The following is a 15,201-nucleotide window of genomic DNA, read 5'->3' as shown; positions in this document are numbered from 1 at the left end:
GAAGCCACTCAGACTAAAAGGCATATATCCAATAAGATTATTCAAAGTATTAAAAAAAAAACTTAGAGACATACATTGGAGAGGAGCTATAGTCCTTACAACCAGAGATAAGAGTGGATATGCCATCAGGGTCCAAGGTAAACTTTATGTCATCCTAAGGGGTTTGACCTTTATTCTTTATTTGACCTTTATCCTAAAAAGTAAAGGACTTTAAGAAGTGAAAGATAAATCACTATCAGAAATTGGAGAAATGAAGGAAGGAAGACCAATTAGTAATCTTTTACAGTAAGTTACTAGGGCCTGACAATGGTAATGGTAAAACACAAAACATAGGCAGTTAACACACTGGAAGAAATAATCCATTAATAATACAACAAAAGTTAAAATATGTAGAAATAACTTGAATGTACAAGGTCAAAGTAGAGTAAATAAGAAAACAGTATTGTGAGACACAAAAGACGAACTAATGGAAAAACATCCAGACCACATTCTTGGACAGGAAAACGGTATTCTAGATGTCCATTCTCCCTAAATTAACTTAAAAATATACTGTAGGGAAACAATAAATCAAACAGAATGGCAATGGCACATTAACATACACAGATCGCTGCAACAGAACATTCAGAAAAAAATAAAACCATTTGGGAATTTGGAAAATTAAAACAGCAACATATTAAATTAGTAGGGTAAAGATGGACTTTTCAATAAATGGTAAGACACTGGGTAGCTATTTTTAAAAAATAAAGATCAAGTCCTACTTTAAAATAAAAAATTCAGATGAAGCAAATATTTTACATTTTTGAAATGAAACCATAATAGTACTATAATAGAGTAGAATTCTATTTTTTATATTATTGAGTAGAAGAGATCTAAATGTGACAAAAATCAAGAAACCATTAAAGAACAAACTGACTAAAGTAATGACAATGGTCATGGAAAAAAGTACATGAAAGAGATATTTAACAGGTAGAAACAAAAAGATTTTACAACTACTGTGAGAGACATGGGAAAAGGAGAAATCAAGTACGACTGCAAAATTTCTGGCTTTGGGAGCATAAATAGAGCTATTCACTGAGAGAAGGACTAGAGAAGGAAAGCTGAACTTTGAAGGGGATGGGGAGAGTACTAAGTTCTGGGCTAGCTGATTTCAAGGCACTTAAGAACTATATGAGAAATATAGAAGTATATAGTAGTATATAACAGCAAGTATATATATTCAAATATATATATCAGCACCATACAAAGAAATGTGATGCAAGCTACACATGTAATTTCCTAGCAGCCACATTTTAAAAAATAGAAACAGATGAAATTAATTTTAATAAATATTATTTACCCAATATATTTTTTAAATTATCATTTCAACATGTAATCAATATAATCATGAAATGTTTTACATTACTTTTTTCTTACTAAAGCCTTCAAAATCAGGTGTGTATTTTATAGTCAAGCACATCGCAATTCAGACTAGCCACATTTCAATAGCCACATGTTGCTAGTAGTTCTGCTACTGTGCAAAGCAGACCTTGAAGGCAACTGGGCACATGGATATTCTGCTCAAGTAAGAAGTCTAGGGTAGACACACAGTTTTGGCAATCACCAACATACAGAGAACAATTAAAGCCATGAGAGCAAGAAGCCCCAGAAAAAGAGGGCAACTGAATTGATAAACTGAATTAGAGAATTTTTAGTAGCCATCAGCATCTGAAAATAACATAAACCAATATTTATTTAAACTGCCTAAGTACCAGACACTGTGGCAATCTATAAAATTTCTCTAAAAGCCCACAACTCTAAAAGGGGATGATTATTCTTGTTATTCCCATTTTACAGAATAGGAAATTTACAAAAGTAACTTCTTTCCCACAGTTACACCAAACATAGCATGACTGAACTCCAAAACTCACTAACTACTAAATATACCATATTGGAAAAATAGGTAAGAGAATACCAAAAAAGCTGGTTCATGCCAGACAAACTTCAAGTACATTTTTAAATCACAGCAAGGTTCTACTTCTAACTTAACTACTCACTTTGAATCCATGAATATATTAGCCTCTCAGAGCTTTAGTTTACGTTTGTAAAATGAAGATAATACCACCTACATTATAGAATAAATGAAAAACATGGAAACACCTTATACAGCATCTGGCACAGAGAGGTGGCTCAATGTTATTATTATGTGCATAGGCTGAATGTCTAACAATATTCAAAGTTATTTTGCTTTACTAGATTCAACTTTACAAAAATTCATTCTGATTTCAAATAGCAAAATCTTGATGATTTGTTTAACCTTATTAGTAGAACTTAGTAAGAGCATGTAGGTAGTTCCTAATATTACATAGTTTCAATTTTATAAAACTGAAAAATAAAGGCCTGGATTTAATACATACTGTCTACAAATCCTTTGTAGGAACTTCTCATTTCCCTGCTATTTGCAGCCATCTTCAGGTATCAGAAATATCACCTGATTAGCCAAGACTACAAATTGTTAAATTGGAGATGGTTCAGGATCCAATTACTTCATAAATTTCTAAGACGGCTACTAAATCAGATAAAACACCATACCAAAGTTTTCTATCCAAATTGTATGTACTCATGGCAGCTATCCTTCCTTCTTAATGCCAATTACACTTGCCAACCTTCCCAACCAAATAGTAAGCAGAGTGCAAAGACCACATCAACTATGTTAATCTCTCAACACCAAGTACAGTACCTGCCATTCAAATACGTATGTGTAAAATTAATGAATGAGCTTCCTTACTCTTTCACCTCTTCCAAGTCTCTGGATTCTAAAATTACCTCAACACGTGGATATGAAGAAAACTTTTTTTTTTTTAAAAAAGAAAATACCTCTAGAAGGTTCTGAAGGGCATTCCCATTTATTAAAAAGGATTTCCAAAATCCAAATTTACCTCCAAGTGATAGAACATAAAAAACAGAACCTGCTAAAACGAACATTTAAAAATATATATTCAGTACAGAAGGGTTTCTTTGGGGTGTCATGTTGCCAAACCTTTCCTAGAACTATCCCAGCAACATTACCACTTCCTGCCATCCCAAACAGCCCTTGATTGTGCCTTTCACGGGTTTCCCTCTTCCTCCCTCCCTCAGATCCCAACAGCTGCCACAACAGCATTTTGAGACTGCTTTAAAAATTAGGTTATTTATAAATCAAAACAACTTTCAGCTTGGGGAGTTGTCCATATAAATCTTTAGTCACAAAAATATCTACATCCTATCTACTCTGTATGAAATCCACCTTAATGTTCTTACCAAAATATTTTAAGTTAAGGGTATGAGTCCAAAAATATTACTTGGGTCCAAAGAGTAATATTCCTGGAAACTTGTTCATTTTTAACTTTCAAATTCTTCCTTATTTCTAATCACATATGTGGTCTGTGAGAAATTTCTATTTCTACACGGGGTTTCATTCTCTGTTTTGCATCAGCATGGTCATCAGTTTTCAGGCCAAGTTGCATAGCTCAGTCAGTGTTCAGGAAGCTGGGTTTTTGAGTGGGTGAGTGTGAGAGAGCATTAAAGTAGAATTCTTAGAGTCATCTCCCAACCACTGGGACTTCCCTAGCTACTTCTTAGTTTTAGAATTAAGTTATTTCTGTATTATTTAAATTATTGTTGAAAAGATTATGTAACTTTTAAATAAGAAGTATGACAGAAAAAGATCCTAGAGACAATTTATTAATATCACAACAGAAAGATGGCTGACAATGCCAACAGTTTGCCAAGAATAAAGGGAAAGGATAAAACCCCACAAGAAACCTCACCAATATTCCAATTTCACCATTTAATAATGAAAAAAGTTCCACTGCTTTCTACTCTGCTCTATTTTTCTGATTTTTATATCATCTTTTAACATTTCTGTATTATAGCAATCAATGCTGGTAAGATGTACTAAATAAAATCAACTTCCTACTGTGTAGATAAATAAACCATTTCTAGCCTGGGATGACTAATCTAGAAAACAGCCAAAAAATAGGTGAAATTATTTCTGCCATCACAAAGCAAAAATAGAAGAGGAATTTGGTCTCAGAATTTTCATCCAGGCCTTGGTTTCCAAAATCATTCTGACAGTTTTAGTGTTTGAGTTAAAGAAAAAATGTATGCCATAACTGTTAATACATTATCTGAGTATTCAAATGGAAAGGGTTTTGTCGATTATGAATGAACAAAGTGATTAGGGTAATTATGAAACAGCAAAATGAAGCACACACATACAAAAAAATATACTATGACTCACTAAGCAAGGAAGATGGTTAACAGTAATTTCACACTGAGGTGTAAGCTAATATGATGTGACAGTCATTTGTGAAATAACACACAATTATTCATACTTGACAACACTAGATAAAACATCCTGGAGAAGTTCGATTTTATACGCCACCAATTATATCACCTAAAGAGAGTAAAATGAGGCTGCCAAAGAAAAAATGTGAGAATTTTAAAAAATTTATTTTTATTTGAAAACAAACTACTGGTTTGAAATTGGAGAAATATCAATAGTTTTACAAAATTTGTTGTAATAAAATCACTTCAACTTGATCATATTTTAAATCACAAACTGCATCAAGTCTGAAATTTTTATCATAATCAAAAAATAAATCTTTATTAAACTGTTTTGACAGAATAACAGTGCATTCTTTAAAAAGTCCAATTGAATTCCAAGTATGAAAATTTACCAGGTTAGTTTAATATAGTGAAATCAGGCCACCCAGTGGTAAATATGATGTACTGCATACGTGAATATTTTCCCCCCAAATCTTGACTGCTAACTAGCATCACTATAGTAGACAAATTTGACTTTATTTGACCATTATTAATAGCAATAGTGAAGTAAATACTTAAGAGAGTTCTCCTAGCTATTCATAAACAAAAACAATATGAGGGTATTTCTATTTTATTCCATTAGTGGGTATACATTTTTAAATGAGAAAAAATTATTACAAAAGGGTTCAAAATAGGATATATATTAAATTAGAAGTTACCTTACAGACCATAAGATTAAAATCCCTTATAATAACAAATAAACAACTGGGATACAGAGTTTATTTGCTTCCCCCCCACCCCCCCCCAAAAAAAACAACATTACTAGTTAATGACAAAACTGATTTTTAAAAATCGTTTTTCACATTTCAGTATTCTTTCACCCATAACACCCATTTTGATGGAGACAACATAGTAAAATCGCTTCCTACACACACATGTACCCAACTGAAAACATCTTCCAATTCAAGAACTGGCTTTTATCTTTTCAGTTTAGTGTAATCACAGGTCATCTCAAGTGTAAACAGGCCTTTTGGCTTCTAAATGACATTTTTTAAAGTTTATACTTAAGGGTAGACTTGGCTTTAAAAACTAAAATTAATTACTTAATACATAAATATGTTTTAAAAATCAAATACATGTTAATAACAGATATGACAACATTAGTATTGCCTACAAACTGTCATTAAAACCCCCAGTGGGATCTAAAACTATTTGAAGTCACAGAAATGAGCCTTTTCTTTTATGTATATATAGATATAGCTATTTTAAAGATCAAAAGAGGCAACATCCTTCAGCTGTTTCACACCTGAGGTAACAGCGTTTTACTTTTTTTTCAAGATCATACAGAAAAAATGTATTACAGGATTTATGCCTATATATAGTCTTATGCAAAATTATACAGCAAAGTATAATTTTCATTCAAATAGTTAAATATAATTTAGAATACTAAACATTCAAGTGTGAAGACCCTAAGAAAATACACCATCCAGAGATGATAATTTCTCACATCCTCTACCTGAATACTCCCATAGGGTGTGCAACTTCACTCCACTATATTTAATTACTCCAGACTTATGACTCCTTAAATCATTCTATAATATACATTTCAATTAATTTATACAGCAAACAAGGAATAAAAGTCAACAGTACAATTAATGTTTAGATCTCAAAGTTCACAGTATTGTCAATAAAATAAAACTTATACAGGCAAATTAATCATTAAAACATTTCTTCTTTCTTAGCCTATTATTACGAAGCATACACAAATTATGAAGCAAACAGAAAACCAATTGGAGAAGGCACGGTTCTGATATTCAAGCATACATGTCTAACCATAACTAAATGCTGGTGACAGCATTAGCCAAGGAACTATTTTGAATAAAATCAACATCAGTACTGATAAGTACTGCCACACATTATAGCACTTGCCACTTGCTTAATGGTTATTTTTATTTTAGTTTAAAATTGTTGTATATTCAAAAGAAAGGGCCTAATCCAGTACCTCAGTCATTATAATTACAGGAACTTTTAATATCTATCTTTTCTGAAATTTAAGAGGTTAACTGGGTCCTTGACATTCCAGGGCAGTGATTCTCACCTGGGTGATTTTGCCCCCCAATAGACATTTGGTAATGTCTGGAGATCTTTGATTTTTCAGGGCTGGAGGAAGTGGGTGTTACTGGTATCTACTGTTCTTAAGCCAGGGATGTTGCTAAACATCCTACAAAGCCCAGGTCAGCCCCTCACCACCCAAAGAATTATCTGATATATCTATAGTGCCAAGGTTGAAAACCCTGTTCTAGAAATGTGGGTTTATATATGTGTGTGTATACATTTGTTCCACCTCAAAAGTTTGACCTACACTGTAGTTGCTACAAACTAATAAGCTAACAAGGACTTAATTGTAGTTTATGCTGCTTTCTGCAAAAACATCTTAAATACAGCAAGTGCCTAACAAATGAATATAGCAACAAATATTCTGTGTATCATTACCAATTTGTAACAGAAATCTGCACTGAATGAATCCTGATACTAAATTTCAACTTAATACATCACTAGTTAAGACTTTTGAGGTTGTGGGTTTAGAAACAAAGCCATTTGGAAATAGTGCCAAACTTCTTTTCAGGTGTATTAATATCACAATGAAAAGACAACCTAGTTTTTTTGTTTTCTTTTTTGTCTTCCAAGTGATTACTACACACAGCTTAGGAGTAGCTACTATATATAAATAAATCAGATACATAAATTCATCCTAGCAAGTTTTGTTTTTTGTTTTTTAAAGAAGTGCCTTACCTCTGTGCAAACTTAGCTACGGTCAGAGCCAAACATGGACACTCAAAATACTAAGTGAATCAAACACCTTGTTTTTATTTTAAGATCAAGCTACTGGTAGTATTAGTGTGACATCTATCTCTATGTATATATATTTAATAGAAAGTATTAAACATACACAGAGCTGAGAACATGAGTATGGTAATTACAGGACACATCCTAAAGGCCCTCTCTCCACTATTCAGGTTTTCCCAGCCTTTCGGGAAGCGAGGATGGCAGGGGGGGGGGGGGTCTCCGCCCAGGTTTGCCCCTGGGTTCCTAGTTTCACTGGCAGCGATTCCGAGGGGGAAAAAAGTGCCTCTGAACACCATTTCCAGGGCATCCTGGCAGAACGCCGCCCCTTCTCTCGGCGTAGCGTCTTCCCCAAAGCAACTTACCTGGCAAGAAACTCTCTACACCAACAAGTGGCTGTGAGAGATTCTGGGGAGCATCCACTCGAAGGAGCAACCTGGGCATCTGTGACCCACTTTCCGGCTCGGCAACACGCTGGTCCCCCAATTCTGCACACGTCACAGCTGTGCTCGGGGCCAGCCGGGCCCAGGCGGCTGCGGAGCAGCGGGAAGGGAAACCTCTGCCCCGGGCCGGCCCGGGAGGGGGCCTGGTGGGGAAGCAGCGGGAAAGGAGAGAGGATCTGGGGCGAGCCCGTGACGACAGACCTGGGCGAAAGGGATGTCACCCACCTGCGCGACCTCTTCGCCATCCTTCGAGTACCGCATAGGCGCGGGCTGGGCGGGGACGCAGGTCAGCCTCCTCCAGCCTCAGACGAAAGCTTCCGTGCCCCGACCCTCCCGCCGACTGCCCGGCTCCCTCTCCCAGGCCACCGAGCGCGGAACGCACGTCCCCGGCGGGGCAGGACGGAGGGGCGTACAGACACCCGCCCCCGGGTCCGCAGCGCCGCTCCTACCCCCGGCCCGGCCCAGTCAGGGATGTCCCTAACATGTCAGCAGGCGCGCTCCCGCCCTCCGCCGGCCCCTCCCGCCGCCTCTCAGCCTCCTCGCCTCGGGCGCCGACCCCCGCCCGCTCCCCGCAGTGAGCAGCTCTGCAAGGCTCGCAGGAGCCTCCTGCAGGGTTTTGTCCTCTCGGCCGAATCTCGCGCCCAGCCTCCCTCCAGAGCCGCCGTTTGAATCTGCGCACGCGGCCCCGCACCTCATTGGCTGGGGCGGCCGCACGCGAGGACGGGGGGCGGGGCGCAGAGAGCGCGCGCGAGGGTGGGCGGGGCCGGGGCGCTGGGAGCCGGGCCTGGAACTCGCGGGAGTCGGGACGGAGCCGGGAGCCCCCGGGAGGGGGGCGGGGCTCGCGGGCGCTGCTGTGACAGACCCCGGGGCGCGCCGGGCGCCGCACCGCGAGGAGGCGGGACGCCGAGGGCCGCGCGGGGCCTGCCGGGAAAAGGAGTTCCCGCACTCGCCGAGAGGTGGGTCTGGAAGTGGCGACCAGCGCCCACACTTCCCGGGGTTCGCGGACGGTGCTCCCGGGGACCTGGGCGGGCTCGGCGGGGGACGTCCCTGCCGCCTTCTCGGGGCCACAGCTCCTCCCTCCTCGGTGTGTCCCGCCTCGCGAGTGAGGGGGCGCGGTCTGCGGACCTGAGACCAGTCTAAGCATCACGTTTGGGCGGCCGTTACTGTGTAAGCACAAATAGGAGCCCTGTTTGCCCCGACGCCCTAACTCCCGGAGTAGCGAGCAGTCCGTCTGTGGCGGAAAAGTGAGTACAGTTATCCAGAACGAGCTGCTGTGACAGGTGGAGAAGAGTTTTTAGCTGAGGCAGGCGTGCTCGGGACCGAACGGGGAACCAACCCGGTTTGGGGAGCGTGGGGAGCAGCCGCTGGGCGCGGGGAAGGAGCCCGGACCCGGCGAGCGACGCGGGGAGAAGAGAGCGGGCGGGCATCTCGCCCGGACAGTGAGCCCGGGGGGCGGTCCGCCGCGGGAGGCGCCCGTCCTTCTCGGGACCGCCGGGCGGGCGGAGCGGGAGCGGCACCTGGAGAACTCGCGGCGGTGGCAGCGACGTGAGAGGTTTGGCATCTCGGAGCTGCTCACTGCTCCATTCGAGTAGCATTCAAGTCCGTGAACTACCGTGACCACTCAGAAACGGCGGGAGGTCCCGATTTGCAAGGTGTAACATGCTCTGCTGCAGACAGCCCTGAACCACACGTCAAGATTGTCAACAGCCTCGCGTCTGGCTATTTTGAAGTTGTCCGCATCCCTTTTTGCACACCAGAGACGCAGGTGCAAATGTGCATCGAGAGGAGTTTGCATGCAACTGCTTTCAACATTTATAGTTCCTTTTTCTCAAGGTCTGGCTTCTGGGGAAGGAAGGCTACAGGTAGCTTTGAAGTCATTCCTTACCGTGTGGCCGGGTCAGTGTTTTGTTTAACCTAATTTAGACAGAAATGTCATTTGAACACAGTGTTTTCTTATCTGCTCCTGGGTCCTTTATTTCTCTGCTTTTGAGTATCCTAACAGGAAGCAGAGTTTTCTGCTACATTTCAGGCGAGGTCCGTTCCGTAGAGAATACCTTTTTAGAGCTTGAAGGCAGGTATTTTAGATTTTGACAGTAAACTAAATCACCCTCATTTTAGAGGTAGAGAAAAACCGTAATTCCTCAGAAAGATTGTGAATTGATGTAAGTCACTTTTGTAAAAAGCCAATGTGGAGTTAAAAATCGTTCACAGTTGTTTGAAAACTCATATTCAAATACAAAGCTGGGAGTTGGGGTCTTTTAGCACAACATTTAATAAAGTAGTTTTATTCAGAATATATCAAGAACTCTCAAGGCCCACTAATGATAAGAAAAACAATTTAGAAAGGGGGGAAACATTAGAACAGACACTTCACCAGAAAAGATATACAAATAAGCCACATGAAAAGACGCTCCACATCATTGGTCATTAGAGAAATGCAAATAAAAACCACAATGAGATACTACTCCATAGCTCTTAGATTGGGGAAAAAACACTATACAAGCGTTGGTGAAGTTGAAGGTGCTAAGCGAATACAACTTTCATACAATGCAAATGTTTATAATGGCTTCATTTGTGATCGCCGAAAACTGAAAAACACTTAAAGGGCTACTCCTACCCTTCAACCCCAGAGAGTTGTTGAATAGTATAGTCCTGCCTCCTAAGTTTTTCCACTGAAGTATGGTGGACTGAATACCAAGGCGTTTGGAGACAAGTGTTGGACATTTCTTTGAAAACTTTTTTTTTTAACTGATGTGACTTTTTTCTGCTCCAGGATGAATATATTCATGCTTTTAATTATAAAACTGATTTTAAAATTATGTACTAATTTACTTTCTACCTCCAAATCTTTAAATTACTTTATTATCCTACCTAATAAAGAGGGAATATGCTAATTGACCCTCATGCTGTCGCAGAGATGGTGGCGCCCACAGTCAATAAGGAAGGAATATGCTAATTGACTGCCCCACCCTCAAAGATGGCAGCACCCACAGCCACAAGATGGCGTTGCCCAGTCCCCTCAGCCCTGCCAGGGTGGCAGGTGGGCCCAGTTGCTCTGTGCGCCTGCCTCCGGAGTCCCCCAGTTCCCTCAGCCTCCCAGCCGCCCAAGGCTCAGCTAACCAGGGCCGGCCGAGGCTTGTGCCGCCGGCAGTGGCAGAACCAGAGGTATGATGGGGCGTCACCTTCCCCTGATTGCTGGGTCGCCTCCTGCCCCTGAGGGCTCCCCGACTATGAGAGGGGGCAGGCTGGGCTGAGGGACCACCCCCCCCTCCAGTGCATGAATTTTCATGTACCAGGCCTCTAGTTAGTAAATAAATGAGCAGGAAGGTGCACCTTGCTCATCCTTCACATGGCTGCACCTACTTCTTCATAACTTCCTGCAAAGCCCAAATACTCCCAGGGTTTGCTTATGTTAGTTGGAAAAGCTTATGCTAGTTAAATATGGTTCCTAACAGGCTATACTTTTGTTGTTGTTGTTGTTAATATATATTTATTGATTTCAGAGAGGAAGGGAGAGGAGAGAGAGATAGAAACATCAGTGATGAGAGAGAATCAATGATTGGCTGCCTCCTGCATGCCCCACACTGGGGAACAAGCCTGCAACCAGGCATGTGCCCTGACTGGGAATTGAACCATGACCTCCTGATTCATAGGTCGATGCTCAACCACTGAGCCACACAGGCCAGGTAAGACTATACTTTTAATAAAGATGTATCAACCATTCCCATACGTAGATTTTTGTCTCTTCTATTAATTGTTAGACCCTAGTCCCTAGAATAGTGAGATACCAGATGCTCAATAAATACAATAACTCTAGAATGAATGAAAAGGGCAAATAATAAATAAGTACATAAATATTTATGCTCACAAGAATGCAAAATGGATTTGAAATATTTTATGACTACTAAAGGGAGCAAAATTTTTCTAAATCCTGCCAACAAGGTTTGAATAACAACTGGTATAATCCTTTTGGAAAGCAGTACTGAGCAAAAGCTATAAATATGGGCATAACCTTTGACAGATATTTTATCCTAAAAATGTAATTCAATGTAAGCTTGAAAGATCACCTTGAATGCTTATAGTAGTGTATTTAATTAGAATTCCAATTTGGAAGCATTCCCATTTTGAACTAGTTTAAATGGCTCATCAGCAAAAAAGAACAGTATAATACTAAGGCAATGTCATCAAATGACTATTACATTACTAAGCTATTCTAGATGCTATGCATGCATTCCTCTTAAATAATATTCACAACTTGTAAAAAGCATGAGATAGGGGCAGGATAGGCTTTAACTTTTTAATTTATGTACTTCTTAAAAATTATTGATTTTTAGAGAGAAATGAAGAGGGAAAGGGGAGAGAGGAAGAAAGATAGATTTGTTGTTCCACCTATTTATGCATTCATTGGGTGATTGTTGTATGTGCTCTGACCAGGTATTGAACACTCAACCTTGGCAAATCAAAACAACACTCGAACCAACTGAACTCTCCAGACAGGGTTATCCTATGTACATTTGTTATATTTGAATTTGACTTTGTTTATAAAAGTATAAGTTCATGTCTGTGTTGTTTTTTTAAAAAAATGAGTTAAGGCTAAACTCTAAAAATTGCTGAAAACCCTATAAGGAAATGGCACAATATGGTATATAAAATTTGCCCAACGTCGATAATCCTATATAATAAAATGCTAATATGCAAATAGACCAAACGGCAGTACAAGCAGTTGCTATGATGTGCGCTGACCACCAGGGGATGTGCGCGGAACATGGAGGGTGTCCCACGGTGGGATGGCGGAGCAGGTGAGCGAGAGCGCCAGACCAAAGTGGGGCGCCGGTCACTGTCATTGGGGCAAGCCTCTGGTGGTTACTGAAAATTCTTTGCTCCCATGTGCCACGGTCCAACCCAGCACTCACACCTGCAGCTGGCGCTGGCCCGCTCACACCCACTACTGGCACCAGAGCCACCGCTCGCACCCACTGCCGATGCCCGACGCCGGCTCTGATTGCTTGGCACTGTCAGCAGGTGTGAGCAGCGGCTGCTGGCTCCAATCACACCCCCTGCTCCTGAGAGGCAATAGGGGCAACAGCCACCACTCGCACCTGCTGCTGGCACCGGACCCAATTGCTCCGCACCATCAGCGCGTGGGAGCAGTGGCAGCAGGAGCAGGGCTGCCAGCAGACAAGGGACCAGGAGCCACAGCAGGAGGGGGCATGGAGGATGGGACGAGACCCACCCCGTGCCTACCACAGCCTCATGGCCCACAGTTTCTTTCAAGGTGCAGAAATTCGTGCACTAGGCCCCTAGTGTTAAGTAATCCTTTGGCAGAAATAATGTGATCATATATTATGTATTCAATCTGAAAACAAAAACCAAATTTATAACTATATATTGGACACACAAATGTCTGCTCTAACTTCTCTCTCCCTGCCAACAATATATTTTGCTAATCTCTACCTTTGGGTACTATTTTAAATTGATGAAAATTATATAAATAACAATCATACTGTCTAAAATAGGCAACAATATAATTCTTAGTTTGGCTTAAAAGGTAAAAATAAGAGTGGTTGAACCTCAAGAAAACTGTAAGAGGAAAAAAAGTGTTTTAAAGTGTCCCTGTATCAACCAAATATTCCTTGCCTCTACCCTTCTGTGGCAGAATAATGCTCCCCAAAGATGACCACATCCTAACCCCAGAATCTGTGACTATATTACCTTAATGGCAAGTGGGATTTTACACATGTAATTAAGGATTTTGACTGAGATTAAGGATTTAGTTTGAATTATCCAGGTGGACCCATGTAATCACAGGGGTCCTTAAGAGTGAAAGAGGGGCCTTAACTGGTTTGGCTCAGTGGATAGAGCATCAGCCTCTGGACTGAAGGGTTCCCAAGTTCGATTCCAGGCAAGGGCACATGCCCGGGTTACAGGCTCGGTCCCCAATAGGGGGCGAGTGCAGGAAGCAGCCAATCAATGATTCTGTCTCATCAATGATGTTTCTCCCTCTCTCTCTCTCCCTCTCCCTCCCTCTAAAATCAATAAAAAATTTAAAAATAAATAAATAAAAAAGAGTGGACGAGGGAAGTAAATTCTCCCCTAGAGCTCCTGATGACACCTTTAGTTTTGAAACATTTTAGTCCATGGAGATCCTTTGTACTTTTGACCTCCAGAAGATTAGGATAATAAATTTGTATTGTTTCAGTCACTCAATTTGTGGTAATTTGTTACAGCAGCAATAGGAAACTAATACATCTCAGAAATGTTCAACATTTCTGGCCTGTAATAATAAAAGTAGAGCTTTCTCTTCAAAAAGTGATCTTTTATAGTGTTTAAAATGTAGCCCCTCCCCCCCCCTTTTTTTTTTTTTTTTTTTTTTTACAGCAAATGAGCATAGTAACTGAGGGTTCAAAATGAAAAATAGGAACTTGAAGTTAAGAGAGAGAATACTCAGGCCATTAATGAAGAAATAATTTATCAGCATACCACAAAATCCTTAAAGCAAGATTATCATTCATTTGTGGGAAATGTGACATCTACCAAGATAAGAATGTGTGTGCTTCTTAAATTCTAACCTTTCTCCCTCCCAATTTTATCACTTTCCACTTTGGCAGGGACAGTAATCCATCTTTTTTTTTAACCCTCACCTGAGGATATTTTTTATTGATTTTAGAGAGGGGGTGACCGGGCCAGCAGGGGAGGGCAGTTGGGGGCGACTGGGCCTGCAGGGGAGGGCAGTGGGGGCAACCGGGCCAGCAGGAGAACAGTCCACTGCTATCTGTCTGTATTTGTAGCTGTTGAGTTCATAGTAATTCTATATATTTGTCAGCTGGATTACTTGTACCCGAGAGTAATTTTATTATCTCTTCTGTTTCTCCTCCATAATATAGATAGAGTACTAACTTTGCTTTTTAAATTGTGCATAAGTTATCTGTGAATTTCACTTTAATAGGACACAGGGAGTAGAATATTCTATATAATAAGAGAGGGATATGCTAATTAGCCCAGATATGCTAATTAGTCATGACCAGTATGCAAATTCACCATCACTCCAACACACAAGATGGCCACCCCCATGTGGCCACAAGATGGCCGGCAGGGGAGGGCAGTTGGAGGCAACCAGGCCGATGGGAGGGCAGTTGGGGGCGACCAGGTTGGCAGGGGAGGGCAGTTGGAGGCGACCAGGTTGGCAGGGGAGGGCAGTTGGAGGCGACCAGGCTGGCAGGGGAGGGCAGTTGGAGGCAACCAGGCCTGCGGGGGAGGGCAGTTGGGGGTGACCAGGTTGGCAGGGGAGGGCAGTTGGAGGCGACCAGGCTGGCAGGGGAGGGCAGTTGGAGGCAACCAGGCCTGCGGGGGAGGGCAGTTGGGGGCGACCAGGTTGGCAGGGGAGGGCAGTTGGAGGCGACCAGGCTGGCAGGGGAGGGCAGTTGGAGGCAACCAGGCCTGCGGGGGAGGGCAGTTGGGGGTGACCAGGTTGGCAGGGGAGGGCAGTTGGAGGCGACCAGGCTGGCAGGGGAGGTCAGTTGGGGGCAACCAGGCTGGCAGGGGAGGGCAGTTGGGGGTGAACAGGCCTGCAGGGGAGGGAAGTTAGGGGTGAACAGGCCGGCAGGCAGAGTGGTTAGGGGCAATCAGGCAG

General features: G+C 41.9%; 1 protein-coding gene across 7 annotated transcripts in view; it reads right to left on the bottom strand.

Moving 5' to 3' along the window:
- MYBL1 (MYB proto-oncogene like 1) overlaps nucleotides 1-8,222 on the bottom strand; it is a 35,809-nt gene extending 27,587 nt beyond the window's left edge. For 2 of the 7 annotated variants that reach the window (XM_059673012.1, XM_059673010.1), the window contains exon 1: nucleotides 7,797-8,222. In XM_059673012.1, coding sequence (XP_059528995.1) covers nucleotides 7,797-7,816 — 20 coding nt within the window. In that variant the 5' untranslated portion in view covers nucleotides 7,817-8,222. The remainder of the gene's footprint in view (nucleotides 1-7,796) is intronic. The other 5 variants (XM_059673008.1, XM_059673014.1, XM_059673011.1 and 2 more) reach the window with 4 other exon arrangements.
- Between the last annotated feature and the right edge of the window lie 6,979 nt (nucleotides 8,223-15,201).

This window comes from Myotis daubentonii, chromosome 17, assembly GCF_963259705.1.
Source record: "Myotis daubentonii chromosome 17, mMyoDau2.1, whole genome shotgun sequence".
NCBI lineage: Eukaryota > Metazoa > Chordata > Mammalia > Chiroptera > Vespertilionidae > Myotis > Myotis daubentonii.
This window is presented reverse-complemented; position numbering and strand designations above follow the sequence as displayed.